Below are 23,572 nucleotides of genomic sequence, written 5' to 3'. Positions count from 1 at the left end.
CAAAGATCCTCATTTCTAAAATAACATAATAGCTTTGACTGCTCCTGAATTTTGCACAAACAAAAAAAATATAATGTTGACCCTTTTCCTCTTTCACTCACCAGTGTATTTGACTAGACCACAATTATCTATTAATGTGATAGGCATCAGTGGAATCTTCCATTTCTGCGTATTATTAGTGTGCTGAAACACATATCTTTCACAAGCTTTCAGGTGAACATATGTGTAAATAGTCCCTGGATTTACAGCTGGCAATTTTGAGACAGAAAATAGGACATGAGAACTTGGGATATAAGAATAAACTCCAAACTCAGGAGAATGCTGAGATAAGTAAATTTGCACAGACATGAATGAACAAGGTTCATATTTTCATAGGGCTTTAAAATTTAGTACAATAAACAATCAAGTCCACTGTGAGTAAACAGGCTTTGAAACATGGAATTTCATGACAGGGCCTTTACATGCCTGAGCACAGTGACAGTCTTCCAAAAGATGTAGAAAAATATAAGTCACATGGAAAATCTTTCCTATGACCACAAATATTATTTTTATTTGAAGGTTCCTCTACTGACTGGTGATCTCAGCCTGGTTAAGAGAACTCTAACTTCTCAGAGGTCTCTATTTAAATCTTTGAGGATTCTTTTCTTTTCCCTTAAGCAGGACCCTAATGACACCTTCTCGTATCTGCTTGGTTTTCACCCCATACACAATAGGATTCATTGTGGGAGGCATGAGTAGATAGAGATTAGCCATAATAATGTGTATGTGGGGAGGGATGGTGTGTCCACCGAAGCGGTGTGTAAAGAAGGTGAAGAAAGCTGGGACATAGGTGATGACAATGGCACAGATGTGGGCCGTGCAGGTGCTGAAGGCCTTCTGTCGAGCTTCTGCCGATGACAGACTCACAACGGCTCTAAGAATCATAGTATAGGAGATGGTGATGCACAAGATGTCGAAGCCCCCAATCAGGAGGGCAACCATCAGACCATAGATGGCATTGACCTTGACATTACCACAGGATATCTTGGCAACAGACATGTGGTCACAGTAGGTGTGGGGTATGACATTACCCCTGCAGTATGGCAGGCGCTTGGTGAGGAAAGTGAAAGGGATAACAAGCATCACACCTCTAAGAAAAGTGAGGAGTCCAGCCTTGGCAATGACTGAGTTAGTGAGGATAGTGGCATAGCGCAAGGGGTAGCAGATGGCCACATAGCGATCCAGGGCCATGAGCATGAGTACCCCAGACTCCATGCCTGTGAAGGTGTGGACAAAGAACATCTGGGCCAGGCAGGCCTTAAAATCAATCTCCTTGAGGTTGAACCACAATATGCAGAGGGTGTTGGGAAGAGTGCTGGTGCACATGAGCACATCTGTGAAGGAAAGCAGGGCTAAGAAGATGTACATAGGTCTGTGTAGGGCCTCTTCAGAGTGGATGAGGTATATAAGGCCAAAGTTACCTGTGATAGCAATTCCATACATAGTGCACAGCGGGAAGGATATCCACAAATGCACTTCTTCCAGACCAGGAATGCCATTTAGGATGAATGAAGCTGGAGTTAGGATGGTGCCATTTAGAAATGGCATCATTACTCTTGGGAACTCAAGGCATAGCAGTTAAAGAATCATCTCTATAAACAGAAAAGAAAGTTCAGAGAGTAACTGACAAGGAGGGTTTATTCCCCACCATGGCTAATTCATCTTTTTTATTAGATCATTAAGCATATGTGCTTTGCTCTCTGATATACAAGTGCACTTCGTTTGGATCTGTATCTGGAAGTCTCTAGGGACTTTTTTATGAGGTAATCCATTATACAGGCTTCAGTTGGCCACTAGCCCAACAAAAGGATTTTCAAGAACTGATTAAATAGTTGCTATGTTTTATGTGCTTATTGTTTTTCAGAGATACTTATTATATCCTGAAATTTTAACAAATCTCATTGGTCCTTGTGGACTCACCTTTCAAAATTAACCAGTTTTACCCAACAATTATTTCAGTATCTTTTATTTTTCGAAACTATCCACCTTTGGATTCAGGAAACTTTACTGCAGAAAAATACAAATCATTACCTTTGCCAGTAGCTTTATTTAACCTAAAATCAAACAAATGTTCTCAAAAGTGAAAAATAACCAAAATCTCCTTCCTAAAATCATCAAAAGGCCACCTACTTGATCAGTGTGAAAATAAAATAACTCAGGAGAAGCTGATTTTTTTCTTAGAGTCTAGTCTAACGGACTGTGTAGTCCAGTTCAATGGGATAACGATGCTTATCACCTTAAACTTCATGAGTGAGAAGGCCCTTTAGTACATGGTGTTTTACTTTCTATTATTATCATGACTTCAGAGAGTGAATTACCTACTTCTCAGCAAGTGTTGTCTCCAAAGATAAGTTTTTCTAGTATGAAGGAAATACACAATACAATTTTTAAGTCCATAGGAAAAGGGACTCTGAGAAAATAGACTGACAAAGATATTTACGAATGGTAAGGGGACACTATGTGGTGTGATAGTGTGTTACAAGGAAAAAGAAGAAAGTTGTGACAATAGGATAGATGCAGATAAGAAGCCACAAGTCTGAAGAAGAAGGCCATGTTGAAGCAGAATGTGCTGATCAAAAGAAAGAAAAAGAACAAATAATGTGATGGTGGGCAGTCCTACACAGGGGATATTGGATAAAAAAGATCAATAAGCTCTTTGCTTCAGAAATATCTGTGCTAAAATGTATAGTACCCCCTGGACATATGAGAAGTAAACCACCTGACACTTTACAGATATCTAGTGCACGTTTCAGCTTGCATAAAATTGATCTCCTTTCTTCATATGTGCATTTTATGAAACTTCATATCCTAGTTTTTAAAATATAAGGGCTCAATATATGAACTTCAGAGCTCTTATAATTCAAATGTCATGACTGTAACATGAAATGGAGGCAGTTCTCTGAAGGAAGAGAAGACGAGAATCAAAATTATGAAACAATGCTGTCATCACGACTTCCCACCCACCACAGGACAAATTCTTCTCTTTCGAAATGTTATTTTTAGCTTTCACAGTTAATGAGACTGAATGCTTTTTTAAAAATGATTTTATTTATTTATTTGAGAGGTAGAGTTACAGACAGTGAGAGGGAGAGACAGAGGGAAATGTCTTCCATCCTCCAGTTCACTCCCCAAATGGTTGCAACGGCCGGAACTGTGGAGCTCTGGAGCCAGGAGTCAGGAGCTTCTTTTGGGTCTCCCACATGGGTGCAGGGGCCCAAGTTCTCAGGCCATCTTCTACTGCTGTCCCAGAGGAGGAGCAGCCGAGACACTAATCGACACCCATATAGGATGCTGGTGCCACAGAAGGAGGGTGAACCCACTGTGCCACCGTGTAGGACCTTGAATGCTTCTACTTTAAAACACTCCTGACCAGAGATATGATTCAATAGTTGAAATGTGAATGCTGGGGCTGGCGCTGTGGCAGAGCAGGTAAAGCTGCTGCCTGCATCCCATATGGGCATTGGCTTGAGTCCTTGTTGCTGACTTCTGATCCAGCTCTCTGCTGTGGCCTTGGGAAGCAGTAGGAAATGGCCCAAGTCTTTGGGCCCCTGCACCAGCATAGGAGACCGGGAAGAAGCTCCTGACTCCCAGCTTCAGATCGGCGCAGCTCCAGCTGTTGTAGCCATCTGGGGAGTGAACCAGCAGATGGAAGACCTCTCTCTCTCTTTGTCTCTGTAACTCTGACTTTCAAATAAATAAACAAATCTTTAACAACAACAACAAAAAAAGAAATGTGAATGTTTTATCATAAGAAAAAATGATGAAGACAAGCCAGTATGTGCAAACAGCCTTGTAGCCTAGGGTGCATTGTGCCTTTTTAAAAGGAGAATTGTGACTGGCACTGTGGCTAAACAGGTCAAGCACAGCCTGAAGCACCTGTATCCTAATGTGTATCTGTTCAGATCCCGGCTGCTCCCCTCCCCTGTTGCTCCTGGGAAAGCAGTAGAGGATGGCCCGAGTGCTTGGGTCCCTGCACCCACGTGGGAGACCCAGAGAAAGCTTCTGGGTTCTGGCTCTAGGCTGGCCTAGCCCCAGCCTTTGCAACCACTCGAGGTTTGAACCAGCAGATGAATGATTCTCTCTCTGCCTCTCCCTCTCTCTATCTCTATGTAACTCTGCCTTTCAAATAAGCAAATAAATAAATCTTTAAAAAAAAAGCTAGGAGAATAACCATATTTGGCAACTCTGTTATTCTCCCCTCCTACTCAGCTAATGTAATCTGCTCCATGCCTTTGACAAGAAGAATGCAACGCAGATTCAGAAATCACTCACCTTGAAGGCTGCTAGAATTCCTCAAGGAACTGAAGACAGTCACAGATTAAGTTACATTCATGTTTGTATGGTGATCTTAACTCAGCTGGAGAAATACATGAATTATTGAGATTTTGGGAGACAAGTGAAAGAAGAAACATTTCTACTCTGTGTGTGTTTGTGTTATGTGTGTATTTTATATTCTGAAGTTCTGGAGTTGAGAAAATTATTTATTACGGTCTCTTTCTACTGTAGTCTCAGAAGAGAAGTGATTCCCCATGTGAGTGTGAATGTAAGTGTGTGTTTGTGTATGTTTACCATATGAAAAAGGGATACTTAAAGATCAGACATGTCTGGGTCCTAAGGACACTACCTGAACCACTGAGAATTGTTTTAGGAACTATTTTGCCCTTCATTATAATTTAGGATTCCCAAAGGCATAATCTTATAGGTACAACAGAGACTATGTAGATCTGAAACCCTGAACTTTTAAGAATTAAATCCTTGCCAGCAGGCACATGAAAAAATGCTCAGGATCACTAGCTATCAGGGAAATGCAGGTCAAGACCACGATGAGGTTTCACCTCACCCCACTTAGAATGGCTCTCACACAAAAATATAAAAACAATAAATGCTCACGAGGATGTAGGGGGAAAGGTACCCTAATCAACTGTTGGTGGGAATGTAAACTGGTGCAGCCACTGCAGCCACTCTGAAAGACAGTGAGGAGATACCTCAGAAATCTGAATATAGACCTAGGATATGATCCAGCCATCCCACTTCTGGCTATTTACCCAAACAAAATGAAATCAGCATATGAAAGAGTGATCCAGGGGTCTGTGCTGTGACATAGCTGGTAAAACCCCCACCTGCAGCACTGGCATCCCATATGGGCTCCAGTGGGGGTCCCGGCCGCTCCACTTCTGATCCAGCTCTCTGCTATGGCCTGGAAAAGCAGTGGAAGATGGTCCAAAAACTTGTGCCCAGTACTCGTATGGGAGACCTGGAAGAAGCTATTGGCTCCTGGCTTCGGATTGGCACAGCTCCAGCCAATGTGGCTATTTGGGAAATGAACCACAGATGGAAGACCTCTCTCTCTCTCTCTCTCTCTGCTTTTGCCTCTCTGTAACTCTGCCTTCAAATAATAAAATAAATAAATCTTAAAAAAAGAAAGAAAGAATGATCTGTACCCTAATGGTTATTGTAGCTAAAGTCACAATTGCAAAGATATGGAATCGACCCAGATGTCCATCAAATGAAGACTAGATAAAGAAATTATATATATATATATATATATATATATATATATATATATTAGAGAGAGAGAGACAGAGAGAGAATGGAATTCTACTCAGCTGTAAAGAAAAGAATGAAATCCTGTCTTTTGCAACAAAATAGATGCAACTGGAAACCATTATACTTAGTGAAATAAACCAGGCCCCAAAAGACAAATACTTTTTTTCCCCTGATCTGTGGTAACTCAATACCAAAAAGTGTATTGTAGAGAAGTGTAATTGACATTTTGACAAACATTGATTTTTACAGCCCTTGTCTTAACTATTGAGGAACAATGTTTTTTCTTATTATTATTTATTGAACTCTTTACATAGTGTAGGGTTAATATTATGAATATAAAATAAACTGAAAATAGAACGTTGTAAAAATTAAGAAAGGGAATAAGAGAGGAAGGAGGAGGAAGGGTGGGTTCACGGCGGGGAGGGAGGGTAGGGTGGGAAGTATCACTGTGTTCCTAAATCTGTATAGATGAAATACATGAATTTGTTCACCATAAAACATAATTTTTAAAAAAGAATTAAATCCTTTTGAGAGATAGACCTCTCTTTTATCTTTTTCAAAACTTAGCACAATACATATATTATTAGTACTGGGAAAATATTTTTGAAGAACAATGAATTAATTCTGGAATGAAAATAATTGAGTTGTATGTATGATCTTATATTTGATTTCATCAAGAAATTTGCTTATAAATCATGACAATTTTGTATATATTATTTTGGATCATCATAATATCACATTGACTGCCAAATATTTCACTTCTTGATTTTCTATTTTATTCATTGTTTCATTAGTAGTTATTGGGTATAATGAAGACTACTTAAGAATGAAGAAACCTTGTTCAAAATGATCATATGACGACATGGACTTGTAGTACAGTGCAGAAGCATACACTTATTCAGAATGAATTGGATCCCTTATTTAGAATGAATCGGACTTGGCTAAATGCTGATAGTAACATACTGGGATGTATAAAAACATGTATGTGTCTGATGGTTGTTAAAACTCACTTAGACTTTCTTTTTTAAAAAAAAAAAAAAACTTTTATTTAATGAATATAAATTTCCAAAGTACGGCTTATGGATTACAATGGCTTCCCCCCATAACGTCCCTCCCACCCGCAACCCTCCCCTTTCCCACTCCCTCTCCCCTTCCATTCACATTAAGATTCATTTTCGATTCTCTTTATATACAGAAGATCAGTTTAGCTTACAGTAAGTAAAGATTTCAACAGTTTGCTCCCACACAGAAACATAAATTGAAAAATAATAGATGATTTTTTAAATGATGATGAAATCAGATCAGGCCTATTGTCATGTTTAATCCCAGTGAGAGTCAAGTTGGGAAATGATAATTTCTTTTTTCTTTCTTTTTTTTTTTTTACAGAAGATCAGTTTAGTATACATTAAGTAAAGATTTCAACAGTTTGCACCCCGATAGAAACACAAAGTGAAATATACTGTTTGAGTACTCGTTATAACATTAAATCTCAATGTACAGCACATTAAGGACAGAGATCCTACATGAGGAGTAAGTGCACAGTGACTCCTGTTGTTGACTTTACAAATTGACACTCTTGTTTATGGCATCAGTAATCTCCCTATGCTCCAGTCATGAGTTTCCAAGGCTATGGAAGCCCTTTGAGTTCTCTGTTTCTTATCTTGTTTAGCCAAGGTCATAGTCAAAGTAGAGGTTCTCTCCTCCCTTCAGAGGAAGGTACCTCCTTCTTTGAAGACCTGTTCTTTCCACTGGGATCTCACTCACAGAGATCTTTCATTTAGGTTTTGGTTTTTTTGTTTTGTTTTTTGTTTTTTTTTCCAGAGTGTCTTGGCTTTCCATGCCTGAAATACTCTCATGGGCTTTTCAGTCAGATCCGAATGCCTTTAGGGCTGATTCTGAGGCCAGAGTGCTGTTTAGGACATTTGCCATTCTATGGGTCTGCTGAGTATCTCGCTTCCCATGTTGGATCACTCTCCCCTTTATTTATTCTATCGGTTAGTATTAGCAGGTACTAGACTTGTTTATGTGCTCCCTTTGACTCTTAGTCCTTTCATTATGATCAATTGTGAACTGAAATTGATCACTTGGACTAGTGAGATGGCATTGGTACAAGCCACCTTGATGGGATTGAATTGGAATCCCCTGGTATGTTTCTAACTCTACTGTTTGGGGCAAGTCACCTTGAGTAAGTCCCAAATTGTACATCTCTTCCCTCTCTTATTCCCACTCTTATGTTTAACAGGGATCACATTTCAGTTAATTGTAAACACTTAAGAATAACTGTGTATTAATTACAGAATTAAACCAGTCATATTAAGTAGGCAGACAAAAAAACTACTAAGAGGGATAATGTATTAAGTTGTTCATTAACAGTCAGGGCTATGCTGATCAAGTCACCATTTCTCATAGTGTCCATTTCACTTCAGGAGGTTTCCTTTTTGGTGTTCAGTCAGTTGTCACCGATCAGGGAGAACATATGGTATTTGTCCCTTTGGGACTGGCTTACTTCACTCAGCATGATGTGTTCCAGATTCCTCCATTTTGTTGCAAATGACTGGATTTCATTGTTTCTTACTGCAGTATAGTATTCTAAAGAGTACATATCCCATAATTTCTTTATCCAGTCTACCGTTGATGGGCATTTAGGTTGGTTCCAGGTCTTGGCTATTGTGAATTGTGCTGCGATAAACATTAGGGTGCAGACAGCTTGTTTGTTTGCCAATTTAAATTCCTTTGGGTAAATTCCAAGGAGTGGGATGGCTGGGTTGTATGGTATGGTTATATTCAGGTTTCTGAGGAATTTCCAGACTGACTTCCATACTGACTTGACCAGTTTGCATTCCCACCAACAGTGGGTTAGTGTCCCTTTTTCCCCACATCCTCGCCAGCATCTGTTGTTGGTAGATTTCTGAATGTGAGCCATTCTAACCAGGGTGAGGTGAAACCTCATTGTGGTTTTGATTTGCATTTCCCTGATTGCTAGTGATCTTGAACATTTTTTCATGTGCCTGTTGGCCATTTGGATTTCCTCTTTTGAAAAATGTCTATTGAGTTCCTTGGCCCATCTCTTAAGTGGGTTCTTTGTTTTGTTTTTGTGGAGTTTCTTGATTTCTTTGTAGATTCTGGTTATTAACCCTTTATCTGTTGCATAGTTTGCAAATATTCTTTCCCATTCTGTCAGTTGTCTCTTCACTCTCCTGACTGTTTCTTTTGCAGTACAGAAACTTCTCAATTTGATGCAATCCCAATAGTTGATTTTGGCTTTGACTGCCTGTGCCTCCCGGGTCTTTTCCAGAAACTCTTTGCCTGTGCCAATATCTTGAAGGGTTTCTCCAATGTTCTCTAATAACTTGATGGTGTTAGGTCGTAGATTTAGGTCTTTAATCCATGTTGAGTGGATTTTTGTGTAAGGTGTAAGGTAGGGGTCTTGCTTCATGCTTGTGCACGTGGAAATCCAGTTTTCCCAGCACCATTTATTGAATAGACTGTCCTTGCTCCAGGAATTAGTTTTAGATCCTTGATCAAATATAAGTTGGCTGTAGATGTTTGGGTTGATTTCTGGTGTTTCAATTCTGTTCCATTGGTCTATCCATCTGTTTCTGTACCAGTACCATGCTGTTTTGATTACAACTGCCCTGTGTTATGTCTTGAAATCTGGTATTGTGATGCCTCCGGTTTTGTTTTTGTTGTACAAGATTGCTTTAGCTATTCGAGGTCTCTTTTGCCTCCATATGAATTTCAGCATCATTTTTTCCAGATCTGAGAAGAATGTCTTTGGTAACCTGATTGGAATTGCATTGAATCTATAAATTGCTTTTGGGAGAATGGACATTTTGATGATGTTGATTCTTCCAATCCATGAGCATGGAAGATTTTTCCATTTTTGGGATCCTCTTCTATTTCTTCCTTTAAGATTTTGTAATTCTCATCATAGAGATCTTTAACGTCCTTGGTTAAGTTTATTCCAAGGTGTTTTTGTAGCTATTGTGAATGGGATTGATCTTAGCAGTTCTTTCTCAGCCGTGGCATTGCTTGTGTATACAAAGGCTGTTGATTTTTGTGCATTGATTTTATATCCTGCCACTTTGCCAAACTCCTCTATGAGTTCCAATAGTCTCTTAGTAGAGTTCTTTGGATCCTCTAGGTAAAGAATCATGTCGTCTGCAAAGAGGGATAGTTTGACTTCTTCCTTCTCAATTTGTATTCCTTTAATTTCTTTTTCTTGTCTGATGGCTCTGGCTAAAACTTCCAGAACTATGTTAAATAGCAGTGGTGAGAGTGGGCATCCCTGTCTGGTGCCAGATCTCAGTGGAAATTCCAACTTTTCCCCATTCAATAGGATGCTGGCCGTGGGTTTTTCATAAATTGCTTTGATTATATTTAGGAATGTTCCTTCTATACCCAATTTGCTTAGAGTTTTCATCATGAAAGGGTGTTGAATTTTATAGAATGCTTTCTCTGCATCAATTGAGATAATCATATGGTTTTTCTTTTGCAGTCTGTTAATGTGGTGAATCACATTGATTGATTTGCGAATGTTGAACCATCCCTGCATACCAGGGATGAATCCCACTTTACACATTCATCAGTTGTATATGAAAGTTACATATATGTGGAGTGCCAGCCCCTGTAATAATATTATTGAAATGTTCTTTACATATTTTGGATAAAAATCACTAGTAAGGTGTACTTACTACAAATTATTTTTCTCCCTTTTCATAACCTGTCTTCATACTGCATATAATTAAGAAAGTCTATCTGGGGCCAGCACTGTGGTGTAGCAGGTAAAGCCGCCACCTGCAGTGCCGGCATTCAATATGGGTGCCTGTTCTGAGTCCCAGCTGCTCCACTTCCAATCCAGCTCCCTACTATGGCCTGCGAAAGCAGCAGAAGACGGCCCAAGTCCTTGTGCCACTGCACTCATGTGGGAGACCTGGAGGAAGCTCCTGGCTCCTGGCTTCAGATTGGTGCAGTTCCAGCCATTGCGGCTAATTGGGAAGTAAACCAGCTGATGGAAGACCTCTCTCTCTCTCTCTCTCTCTCTCTCTCTCTGCCTCTCCTTCTCTCTCTGTGTAACTCTGACTTTCAAATAAATAAATAAATATTAAAAAAAAAGAATGTCTTTCAAGGTACAGGGTTTTTTAATTTTAATGTATCACTGAATAAATTATGTTATGGTTAGTACTTTTTGTTTCCCAAGATATATGTGCCTTTACCAAACTAATGAAGACATCTTAAGTTTCCATTTAGAGGTTCTCTGACTTTAGCGTCTAATTTAATTATAGGTTCCATGTTCACATAATTTTTATGTATGACATAAGGTAAGGACTGTGATTCTTGATCCCTGTTGTTCAATTGTGCCAGCACCACTTGTTGAAAGGGTTATAGACAGGACCAGACTAATGATGGTTTGACCATGGTTTTTGACTACAATAGTGTAAAAGCAATGCATATTCAGTAGAAACTATACTTTTTTATTTTTTTTATTTTTTTAACTTTTATTTAATGAATATAGATTTCCAAAGTACAGCTTATGGACTCCAGTGGCTTCCCCCCAACCCCGATGACTTCCCTCCCACCCGCAACCTTCCCCTTTCCTGCTCTCTCTCCCCTTCCATTCATACCACGATCCATTTTCAATTTTCTATATATACAGAAGATCAGAGAAACTATAGTTAGAACTTAAATATTTGAATTTTACCTGTACTTTATCTTTTCCTAGGCTAGTAATATGCAATAAGATAGTCTCTTGTGAAGCTGGACATCATAAGATATGATTGACATGTGATCAGGAAGGCAAACAGTTGAGACTGTGTTGCTAAGCTATGAGTTTTGTGTATTTTTTTAAAGATCTATTTATTTATTTGAGAGACAGAGTTACAGACAGAGAGAGAGAGAGACAGCAACAGAGGTCTTCCATCCACTGGTTCATTCCCCAATTGGCTTCAATGTCTGGAACTGCGCCGATCTGAAGCCAGGAGTCGAGATTCTTCCAGATCTCCCACATAAGTGCAGTGGCCCAAGGACTTGGGCCATCTTCTACTGCTTTCCCAGGCCATAGCAGAGAGCTAGATCAGAAATGGAGCAGCTGGACCTCAAACTGACACCCATATGGGATGTCAGCACTGTGGGCGGTGGCTTTACCTGCTACGCCACAGCACTGGACATCTTGTGATTTGATTGTGATTTCTGTTCCCTGTTTATATATGCCTGCGGAACTGGTGTCTCTTTTTTTTAAGATTTGTTTATTTATTTGAGAGGCAGAGTTACAGACATGGAGAGGGAGAGACAAAGAGAGAGGTCTTCCATCTGTTGGTTCACTCCCAGATGGCTGCAACTGCCGGGGCTGTGCCGATCTGAAGCCAAGAGCAAGGAGTTTCTTCTGGGTCTCCCATGTGGTGCAGGGGCCCAAGCACATGGGCCATCTTCCACTGTTTTCCCAGGACATAGCAGAGAGCTGGATTGGAAGAGTGGCAGGCAGGACAAGAACCATTGGGATGTCAGCACCACAGACGATGGCTTAGCCCACTACACCACAGAGCCAGCCCCAGAATTGTGGTCTTTCTACTTTTTACTTGTTGAGTGTTATGGATAGTGGCACATTAAGCCTGTGATTATAGAGTGGATTGAAATAACATTTTTGCAAAAATTTAAATAAAAATGAAGGAGGCAGATTGAGGAAAGAGGAAGGAAGGACACAATGGTTATCTTCTCAGAAATAAACCTATGTTAATAAAAATTTTAAAAAGATTAATTTTAGTTTTATTATTCACTTCACTTATTTGGGATTTTGTTTATCCTCTTTTTTTCTAGATTTAAGGTGGAGTTTCAGATAATCATAAGTATTTCAATCTGCAAAAATCTATATGGTATTTTTGTAATGCAAATTTTTATTGATTGTAGTATGCTAACTTTCTATGCGTTTTTTTGAGCCATGGTCATTTAGAAGTTTATTATGTATATCTTAGAACTATTTGGACATTGCATTCTTATTTCCCTACATTATCATGCATACATTATAATATACTATATACACATGACATAGTAATGCATAGGTACAAAAGATAAAAGTGAAGTCTGTTTTACTACACATACATCGGTGAGGAGAGTATGACAACTTGTGCTGAGACAGCTAGTCTATCTGTGGGTAAATATAGAAAGTAGGAAATGGATGAGAGATTCAATTGATGAGAGATTAGATTAGAAAGATCTTTTTTTCCCATTGTGTAACTGCCAACAGATTCAGTACAAAGCAAATGAAACAAAATGGGTGTGAGAGAACTGAGCTAAAGTACAGAGCTTGTTATATTTTTGTTCCAATAAGTGGCTTGCTTTACTGCAAAAGAAAAGTCTAGATTTTCTGCCTTTCTAGATATTGATCCTGCTTGTTCCAGAAGACAAACCACTATGCCAGATTCCTTTTTTTTTTTAAGGCTTATTTATTTATTTGAAAGGCAGAGTTACAGAGAGAGGAAGGAGAGAGAAAGAGAGAGAGAGTCTTCCATCTGCTGGTTCACTTCCCAAATAGCCGCAACAGCAGGAACTGGGCTGATCTGAAGCCAGGAACCAAGAGATTCTTCCAGGTCTCCCATACTGGTACAGGGGCCCAAGGACTTGGGCCATCTTCCACTGCTTTCCCAGGCCATAGCAGAGAGCTGGATCTAGGTGGAACAGCCGGAACTCGAACAGTGTCCATACAGGATGCTGGCACTGCACGCGGCAGCTTTACGCACTATGCCGCAGTGCCAGCCCCAACCAAATCCCTTCTTACTGTTTCTGTCTCTTTCCCATAATCTTCACTTATTCTACAAATTCAAGGAATAATATTGAATTGTGGGCATATAGTTTTCACTTTCTTACCAGAAATCTGTTCACTTTTGATAAAATTTCAATCCAACATATGTTTCCTTAAATTTTATCAAAATATCCAAAATGGAATTAGAATTTTCAAGAATGCTGTGTTCAGACCGCCATTTTGGCATATCAGATAAAGCCACCCCCTGCAGTGCCATCATCCCATATGGGCACTTGTTCGAGTCCTGGTTGCTCCACTTCCGATCCAACTCTCTGCTATGGCCTGGGAAAGCAGTAGAAGATGAGCCAACTGCACCCATGCGGGAGACCTGGAAAGAAGCTCCAGGCTCCTGACTTTGTCCAGCTGGCCATCTTTAGCCATCTGGGGTTGAACCAGCAGATGGAAGACCTCTCTCTCTCTCTCTCTCTCTCTCTCTCTCTCTCTTTTCTCTGCCTCTGACTCTCTGTAACTGCCTTTCAAATAAATAAATAAATCTTAAAAAATGCTATCTTTCTGACAAGACAGAGATGATAAAGGATAGATAAAAAGTGTATTTTATTTTAAAAAGTATTAATATAAAGAGAACAGATTTAGTGTCTTTCATAGATAAAATCTAAGAATACAATGATACTTCCCTCTGTTCTTCCCCCTCTCACCCTTCCTTTATTTTTTTCTTTTAATTTTTGTAACAACAAACTTTCAATTTACTTTATAATCACAGGCTTAATGGTCTACTAAATAAAGACTTCAGCAAGTAAATAGTAGAAAGACCACTGTTCCACAGGAATATAGACAACGGCTATATACATTAATCAAATCAGAATATGTCAATTTCACTTAAATATATTTAGTTTTTTCTTGTACTCTATATAATGGCTACCACAAATCAGAGAAAATATATGAAAATTGCCTTTCTGGGTCTGGCTTATTTCACTAAGCATAACAGTCTCCAATGCACCAATTGTGTTGCAAAAGATGGATAAGATGTTGCAAAAAATGGGCAAGACATTGGCTTACTAAAGATTGCGTTTTTTTGTTTGTTTGTTTGTTTTTTGACAGGCAGAGTGGACAGTGAGAGAGACAGAGAGAAAGGTCTTCCTTTGCCATTAGTTCACCCTCCAATGGCCGCCGCGGCCGGCGTGCTGCGGCTGGTGCACCGCGCTGATCCGATGGCAGGAGCCAGGTACTTCTCCTGGTCTCCCATGGGGTGCAGGGCCAAGCACCTGGGCCATCCTCCACTGCACTCCCTGGCCACAGCAGAGAGCTGGCCTGGAAGAGGGGCAACCGGGACAGAATCCGGCACCCCGACCGGGACTAGAACCCGGTGTGCCGGCGCCGCAAGGCGGAGGATTAGCCTAGTGAGCCGCGGCGTCGGCTCAAGATTGCGTTTTAAAAGCATACGGTCAGGGCGCTGGTTCTGTCCCAGTTGCTCCTCTTCCAGTCCAGCTCTCTGCTGTGGCCCAGGAGTGCAGTGGAGGATGGCCCAAGTGCTTGGGCCCTGCACCCACATGGGAGACCAGGAGAAGCACCTGACTCCTGGCTTCAGATCAGTGCGGTGCGCCAGCCGCAGTGCGCCAGTCGCAGCGGCCATTGGGGGGTGAACCAACGGAAAAAAGAAGACCTTTCTCTCTGTCTCTCTCACTGTCCACTCTGCCTGTCAATAATAATAATAATAATAATAATAATAATAATAATAAGCATACTAGTGGCACTGTGGTATAGTGGGTAAAGCCACCACTTCCAATGCCGGCATCCCATATGGGAGCCAGTTGCAGACCTGGCTGCCCCACTTCTAATCCAGCTCTGCTATGGTCTGGGAAAGCAGCAGAAGACAGGCCAAGTTCTTGGGCTCCTGCACCTATGTGGGAGACCCAGAAGAAAATAAATAAATCCTTAAAAATGCAATGTTGAAAATCAACATATAATCTGACCTTAATAGAGAAAATACATTTCAGCAAATCTTAAGTATAAAATTTGCTCATTGTTTTTTGGAAAATTCTTTGAAATTCATTCATACTGTGTGGATGGTGCTATGACAGAAACTTTAAAACTGAAATTGGGCCGGTGCCGCGGCTCATTAGGCTAATCCTCCGCCTAGCGGCGCCGGCACACCGGGTTCTAGTCCCGGTCGGGGCGCCGGATTCTGTCCCGGTTGCCCCTCTTCCAGGCCAGCTCTCTGCTGTGGCCAGGGAGTGCAGTGGAGGATGGCCCAGGTGCTTGGCCCTGCACCCCATGGGAGACCAGGAAAAGCACCTGGCTCCTGGCTCCTGCCATCGGATCAGCGCGTTGCGCCGGCCGCAGCGCGCCGGCCGCAGCGGCCATTGGAGGGTGAACCAACGGCAAAGGAAGACCTTTCTCTCTGTCTCTCTCTCTCACTGTCCACTCTGCCTGTTAAAAAAAAAAAAAAAAAAAAAAAAAAAACCTGAAATTGAAGAACCTTGAGGACTCAGATATAATTCCAATATTATAATCCAATGCATGCCAAACACATCCTTCATACTCTATCAAGGGAAAAGCTGTTAATATTTGAAAGTCTTAACTCCCATTTTCAAACGTGTTCTAAACATAGATCTAGTTTCAACAAAGCTAAATTTACCTCTCCTCCAGTAGAAACCCATGGGATATCTATTTGTGAAGTTCCCAACAAATTTGGTCCTTTAGATGGAAAATCCCCTGAGAAGATACTGTGTTTGTTATATAAGACTCCTAATCAATATAGTGCAATTGTTTCTGAGCAACATCAGTCATGAGTGGATAGTTTAACACATCTACCACCAGTGTGAGTTTGGATGATTCAGAAGAAAGCATACAGAATTTGCACAGAAAATTTAATGCTAAATAGGAAGAGTTTGATAAGGATGACTCTGGATTATCTCTAGAATTCTGAAACCAAGGTGCATTCTTAATTTCCAATGTTTGCTTTAACACTTATTAAGGTATTTATCTACAAGCAGGAAGACAAATGAAAAAAAGAGATTTTGTAATTTGCTAATCCACACATTCATTATACAAGGTTAAACCTGTGCTCAGATATAGCAGTAAAAACATTAAATAAATTCCTATGCATAGAGATTTTACATTCTAGTGAAACACAACAGGTAAGACTAACTGCTGTGGAATAAGGAAAAGTTGGAAAGGAAGAAGATGGATCAAGGTTAGTGGGGATCTAGGAGCAAGACTTTCACACTTCAGAGGTTAAAAAATGTTTACTTTAGGGTAGACACTGAGGAGAGATCTGAAATTGCTGAAGGTCTGTGCCATGGTACTATCTTGGGAAAATCATATCAGGTGGTGAAAATGTCCTGAGTTGTCCATATTTGTTGAATTACAAAATCCTACAGTAGATGTGGACAGGCTAGATCGTCAGAGTTGGGATAGGGCAGATATATTTGAAGCTTTAAAAGGGTCTAATTTTGTCAGGTATTTGCTTTTGCTCTGAATGAGATGGAAGGATATAGGAGGTTGGAAAGGAAGGGTAAATCACGTCTCAGCTTTTGGTTAAGATCAAGTGCAGAAAGGAAGTACAGACGCGATTTTGCTCACACTCATTGTATAGAAAAAATAGCGGTAATGAAACTAATAATTACCATAGTGCTAAATACTTTCCTTAATATGTTCCAGCTTCTACTGAAAATTTTCATGATTTGCTATTTGCTGAAAGTATTTTATGTATTAAAAATGCTTTAAAAATTACCAATTTTCATCTTTTTCTGTTTTTAGAAGAATTTGCTTTTTTTTAATACCTTGAGAATATGCATTTGCCCATATTTGAAAAGATTTCCATTGATTAATTATAAACTGGGAAATAACCTGTTTGGGAATTTATAGGAAAAATTCCAAGAAACAGAGAGAAATAATTGAAATTGAAACAGTGTAAAAGGGTCTTATATTAAGGAAAAAGAAATATAACAAAATGGTTAAAATAATTTGTGAAAATGCAGCAAAATATACAACTTTATAGAAAAATGAACAAGTTGATAATCTAAGACAAGCAATAACTAAGGAAAGATATTCTTAAAGGTAAGATAAAGAATAATATTCTCAAAAAAAGACCCTAGAGTGTTAAGATTTCAATAAGGACTCCTGTTGTTGACTTTACCAATTGACACTCCTGTCTATGGCATCAGTAATCTCCCTATGCTCCAGTCATGAGTTTCCAAGGCTATGGAAGCCCTCTGAGTTCTCCGACTCTTATCTTGTTTAGACAAGGTCATAGTCAAAGTGGAGGTTCTCATAGACAGGAGTGTCAATTGGTAAAGTCAACAACAGGAGTCACTGTGCACTTACTCCTCATGTAGGATCTCTATCCTTAATGTGCTGTACATTGAGATTTAATGCTATAACGAGTACTCAAACAATATATTTCACTTTGTGTTTCTATGGGGGTGCAAACTGTTGAAATCCTTACTTAATGCATACTAAACTGATCCTCTGTAAAAAAAAAAAAAAAAAAAAAAAAAAAGAAATTATCAATTCCCAACTTGACTCTCACTGGGATTAAACATGACAATAGGTCTGCTCTGATTTCATCATCATTTAAAAAAATCATCTATTATTTTTCACTTTATGTTTCTGTGTGGGAGCAAACTGTTGAAATCCATACTTAATGTATACTAAGCTGATCTTCTGTATATTAAGATAATCGAAAATGAATCTTGATGTGAATGGAAGGGGAGAGGGAGTGGGAAAGGGGAGGGTTGTGGGTGGGAGGGACGGTATGGGGGGGAAGCCATTGTAATCCATAAGTCGTACTTTGGAAATTTATATGCATTAAATAAAAGTTTAAAAAAAAAAGACTCAGTGAAGTAGAAGAATGAATATTCAAGTTAGAAGATAGATCTTTGTAGATATTTAAGTCAGACAGAATAAATCAGGAAAATCAACAAGAGTGTTTGGAAGTTATATGACACCTTAAAACAACCAAACATATGTGTCTTAGTTAACAAAACCAAAAACAAGCAGGAGAAGCCATCCTGAATCAGATGAAATAGAATTCAAGACCAGAACAGGCACAGGATTCCCAGTCATGGGGAGCAGGGGATCCATTCTCAGCCCTGTGAGCCTCCCCATCCACAGCCTTTCTGGAGCCAACTGCCTTCCTGACAAGTGTTGGTCAGTGCTCTGCCTGTTCAAGTTGAATTTAGCGTTTTGATGGAGTGAGGGGAGCAGAGCAACATGCCTTTGTTTCATGAATGTAAGTGGTCACCCACTCCCTTTCAGCCCTTCAGGACAAACTCAAAATCAGTGGGGACTGTGGATTTATCCTTCCAATAAAATCTCCCAGTGGTTTGGGGGGCTTCAGTGCCCTTCACTTGCCTTATTAAGATGGTGCTTCCTCCCTGCTAGTCTCTGGGTGCCTTGGTGTGGGTATGGGAGGTAATAAATGTGCTCTTGGTTCCCAGGATAAGGTGGACACCCTACCTTGGCTAGCACTTCAGGCTAAAAAAAAAAAAAAAAAAAAAAAAAGATTTCAATAAGGAGAAATGTTTCCCAACATAGAAGAAACATGGAAAATAACCTATTCTTTGAAAACAGACTAATAACTTAATGAGGATTCTGCACTACTTTATATAATTGTCTATAATTATTTGGAGGCTGAAATAAAACACCAAAAGACAAAAGTTATGATTATATATATCCACAAGCAGGATATATATATATATATATATATATTTAGAGCATTATATATAAGTATACTTGTATATAAGCATACATTTATATATCATTCTGAATGACATAGATATATGAAGAGAGTTAATAGAAAGTATGAGAATTATTTAGAGCTTGACAACATCATTGGACAAATATAAATATTATTAAAACTTGTTATGTTTTCCAGCAATAAACAGATTTCATGAAAAATGAGTAGGGCCATGCTTTTTAAATTGTAACTTCTGTAACATTCTGACCTCTCACATCTTTCCTGGATTATTTCGACCTGAAAAGCCACACACGAGAAGTTTAGATTTGTATGTGGTTGAAATTGAACCCCACAATAGATTGTGCAATAAGTAGGTGCACTGGGGCCGGTGCTGTGGGCAAAACCACCTCCTGCAGTGCCAGCATCCCATAAGGGCACTGGTTCAAGTTCTGGCTGCTCCTCTTTCAATCCAGCTCCCTGCTATGGCTTGAGAAAGCAGTAAAAGATGGCTCAAGTCCTTGGGCCCCTACACCTGCATGGGAGACCTGGAGGAAACTCCTGACTCCTGGCTTCGGATCGGTGCAGCTTTGGCAGTTGCAGCTATCTAGGGAGTGAACCAAGGGATGGAAGACTTTCTCTCTCTCTTTCTTTCTCTCTCTCTCTCTCTCTCTCTCTCATTCTCTCTCTCTCCCTCTCTGTAACTCTGCCTTTCAAATAAATAAATAAGTCTTAAAAATAAGTAGATGTACACATAATTTAATTGGCTATAATATAATGGACACAATTGAAAAAACTTCTTAAGTACAGAGAAATTTTGTGCGGAGTTGAGAGAACAAATGATATTTAACAAAGTCCATAATCTGGAAATTGATTGAAAGGATAGGATCACACATTAGTGAATGGCCTGGGCATATGTGCAGATATGTAACAGTAGTGCTTATGGCATAAAACCAAGTCAGGACAGAGCCTGCGTACCATATTTGCCTTGTGTTTGCATATGTTTCATTCAGAACAGGTTTAGGACCATTCAGTAGGATTGCAGAACATAGGCTGGATACAAAGTGATATATTTCCATTTATTTGATGCAAAATACTTGTTCAGCTTTTGTGCCTGGATGAAAATAATCTCAATATTCTCTTCTTGTACAGAACATTTTACTGGTACAGAAAATAGCATGTTTTCTAATTGACAATCATGCATGAAACAAACAGCTCCAGTCTGACACCAAGATATTTTATCCTTAATGGGATTCCTGGTCTAGAAGCTGCACATATCTGGATCTCCTTGCCATTCTGTTTCATGTACATTATTGCTGTCACAGGGAACTGTGTGCTTCTCTACCTCATCAGCCATGAAGAGGCCCTGCACCGCCCCATGTACTACTTCCTAGCCTTGCTGTCCCTTACAGATGTTACCGGGTGTACTACATTTGTTCCCAGTATGTTATGTATCTTTTGGTTCAATTTCAAGGAGATTGACTTTAATGCTTGTCTTGCACAGATGTTTTTCATCCACACGCTAACAGGCATGGAGTCTGGGGTGCTCATGCTCATGGCTCTGGACCGCTATGTGGCCATCTGCTACCCTCTTCACTATTCTACCATCCTCACCAATACTGTAATTACTAAAGCTGGGCTCGTCACCTTCATGCGAAGTGTGTTGCTCATGATTCCATTTACTTTCCTCATTAAGCGTCTTCCCTACTGCAGAGGCAACCTCATCCACCACACCTATTGTGACCATATGTCTGTGGCCAAACTATCTTGCGGCAATGTCAAGATGAATGCTATCTATGGTCTCATAGCTGCCGTGTTGATCGGGGGATTTGATATGTTCTGTATTTCCATGTCTTACACCATGATTGCTCGTGCTGTAGTGAAACTTTCATCTGCAGACGCTCGCCACAAAGCTTTCAGTACCTGCACATCACACATATGTGCCATCATCATCACTTATGTCCCAGCCTTCTTCAACTTCTTCACTCACCGCTTTGGGGGACGCACCATACCTCACCATGTCCACATTTTTATAGCTAACTTGTACCTGTTGCTGCCTCCCACATTGAATCCAATTGTCTATGGAGTGAAGACCAAGCAGATCCGTGAAAAGGTGATAAAATTGTTTTTTAGAGAGAAAAAGATGTTGAGTATGAGATAAATCAATGATATATTATTCTGCATTTAATATAAAAATAGATAAACTTAGAGGAGACTCAATACAAAACACAAAAACCATGATCTCAAGAGAAAATATTTGTGAATAATCTGACATAAAATTCAAGAGACAATAATCCAAATGTTTAATTCCACTAATTTGATAGAAAGTTAATTTCTCTACTTTGATAGAAAAATAAAAGAGACAGGAAACTATTAAACTCATTACATAATATAACATTAGTCGGACCTTCAGGAATGTACACACAAAATTGGATATTTAGGTTATACAATTTCAAAGAAACTATTCATGCTTATTTCACTTTGGACTATGCATTGTGAGGAATACACACATAAGAACAGAGTGTCAGATAGCCTAGAGAGACTCCAGAAGAGTGCACATAAGCAAATTGTCTCAGTGTTACAGAAAAGCATGAAACACTTCCCCAGAATGTCAGTGCTGAATTTAAGGGCCCTACCATCCTCTTGTTCTCAGTTTATGTGTAACTACTATAGCTTTGCCTGCTCATTTATCTTTGATACTGTGCTGCCTGAGTAATCATTTGGATTCATATGAACATATCCATGCTTACACGAAAGATGAGGTAAATATGATTACTAGAATTCATCACAATCTGGGACATATGATTTGGAGTTAATAACAACAAGAATTTTGAACAACTTATTGGATATTGTTTGCTGTTAGAGGAGAGGATTTATAAGTAGAAGAAAGGATATGTGAAGAAAATCTATATATTTTTCCAAGCATGGATGCCACTTCTTGACTGCTTTATTTGACTTTAATGTAGAGAGAGAAACACTACAGTGCTCAGGAATAATTAGATTTCTGGAAATAACAGAGAAAAAAGAAAGGGATGTGAAATGTTGAATGTGATGTTAAGAAATAGTAAGATTAAATAAAAAGTGAGAAAAAAGAACATAACTTAAGAGATATTTGTAGCAGTATATAGAATATGATGAGGAAATGGATATAAATGCATAAGTAGGAATGCATATTAATGATATTGCTGAAAATTGTATTCTTGGCTGGCGCCACGGCTCAATAGGCTAATCCTCCACCTGCGGTGCCGGCACACCGGGTTCTAGTCTCGGTCGCTCCTCTTCCTATCCAGCTCTCTGCTGTGGCCCAGGAGTGCAGCGGAGGATGGCCCAAGTCCTTGGGCCCTGCACCCGCATGGGAGACCAAGAGAAGCACCTGGCTCCTGCCTTCGGATCAGCGCGGTGCACCGGCCGCAGCGGCCATTTTGGGGGGTGAAACAACGGAAGGAAGACCTTTCTCTCTGTCTCTCTCTCTCACTGTCCACTCTGCCTATCAAAAAAAAAAAGAAAAAAAGAAAATTGTATTCTTATCTTCTAATATGGAGGATATATTTTCATATCATGTTATATATGGTTCAGTGGCTCTGAAATACATTAATCATGTATTTGCTATGTAATTTCAACTTCGTTAGAAGGAAAGAAGATTTTTTAACATTGTAAAAGTGCCTCTATGTAATGTGAATTAAAGCTTACATCATTCAAGTTGATGCATGTCTTGGAATAATATATATTTTTGTATTTAATAAATTTTGTTTACTAAGTAATTTTACATAAACCATACAGTATTACTATCAAGCAGATCAATGAATTAGTCTTGTAACCTTTCACTTTTAACATATACATTTTGTTGAGCATTATAAAGTGTTTCATATATATTTCATTGAACTTTTATTTCAAAACTATGATGTAAGAATAATTATTTGTATTTTATAAATGATAAATATGAGCTACACAACAGTGAGACTAGATAAGTCTTAAAATATTAAGGTTAAAATGCAAAAATAGAAGTAACACTAATGGCAGAAAAATAAAACTAGAATATAAGCTTAAAATCTGATTAAATAAGACACAACAAAGACAAGATGTTTGAGATATGCTAGTAACAATCTCCAATTTTTCCAACTTCCTTACTACAAACTTGAAAAATGGGTTTAATGGAGAAAATAACATAGCTTTAAAATTAAAAACTTACAACTGAAATAAAGCCAGCAGGTCAAAATCTTTGTGAAATTTTAAAATAATTATGTTAGATGCTGACAGGAAAAAAAAACTCTACTCAGCTTTCATGGAGCTAGCATGAGAGGGAGAAAGGAGAAGAAGGAAGGAAAGTATAGGGGAGCAGCTATAGAGGCGGGGAGCATTGGGGGGAAAAATGGCAGGAGGCACTTCATTTCAAATTCCATATCAAGTGCCAGATACCAGAGTTTGTGAGGCCAAGATCAGTGGGCTTGGTGGAAAAGACAAAGTATTCCTCCTTCAAATTAATACAATTTGATTAAAACCAAGTTATTGGATACAAAGAACTCACACCACAATTTTAATTTAATTAAACCATA

General features: G+C 39.3%; 2 protein-coding genes across 2 annotated transcripts in view; one reads left to right on the top strand and one right to left on the bottom strand.

The window, feature by feature from the left end:
- Positions 1 to 618: 618 nt before the first annotated feature.
- LOC103350505 (olfactory receptor 52N1) overlaps positions 619 to 23,572 on the bottom strand; it is a 189,437-nt gene continuing 166,483 nt past the window's right edge. Inside the window, exon 3 of the mRNA XM_008266784.5 lies at positions 619 to 1,631. Within this exon, the coding sequence (XP_008265006.5) occupies positions 619 to 1,590 (972 nt within the window). The 5' untranslated portion in view covers positions 1,591 to 1,631. The remainder of the gene's footprint in view (positions 1,632 to 23,572) is intronic.
- Positions 20,218 to 21,180, top strand: LOC100351635 (olfactory receptor 52N2-like). The gene has a single exon (XM_008265074.4). The coding sequence runs from the start codon at positions 20,218 to 20,220 to the stop codon at positions 21,178 to 21,180; it is 963 nt and encodes a 320-aa protein (XP_008263296.4).

Source organism: Oryctolagus cuniculus, chromosome 1, assembly GCF_051225735.1.
Source record: "Oryctolagus cuniculus isolate XC-2025 breed Fujian yellow rabbit chromosome 1, ASM5122573v1, whole genome shotgun sequence".
Lineage (NCBI taxonomy): Eukaryota > Metazoa > Chordata > Mammalia > Lagomorpha > Leporidae > Oryctolagus > Oryctolagus cuniculus.
The sequence above is the reverse complement of the archived record's forward strand: the minus strand, read 5'-3'. Positions and strand labels throughout refer to the sequence as shown.

Coding starts and splice junctions, on each gene's coding strand:
- LOC100351635 (XM_008265074.4), top strand. CDS start 20,218: ATGCATGAAACAAACAGCTCCAGTCTGACACCAAGATATTTTATCCTT.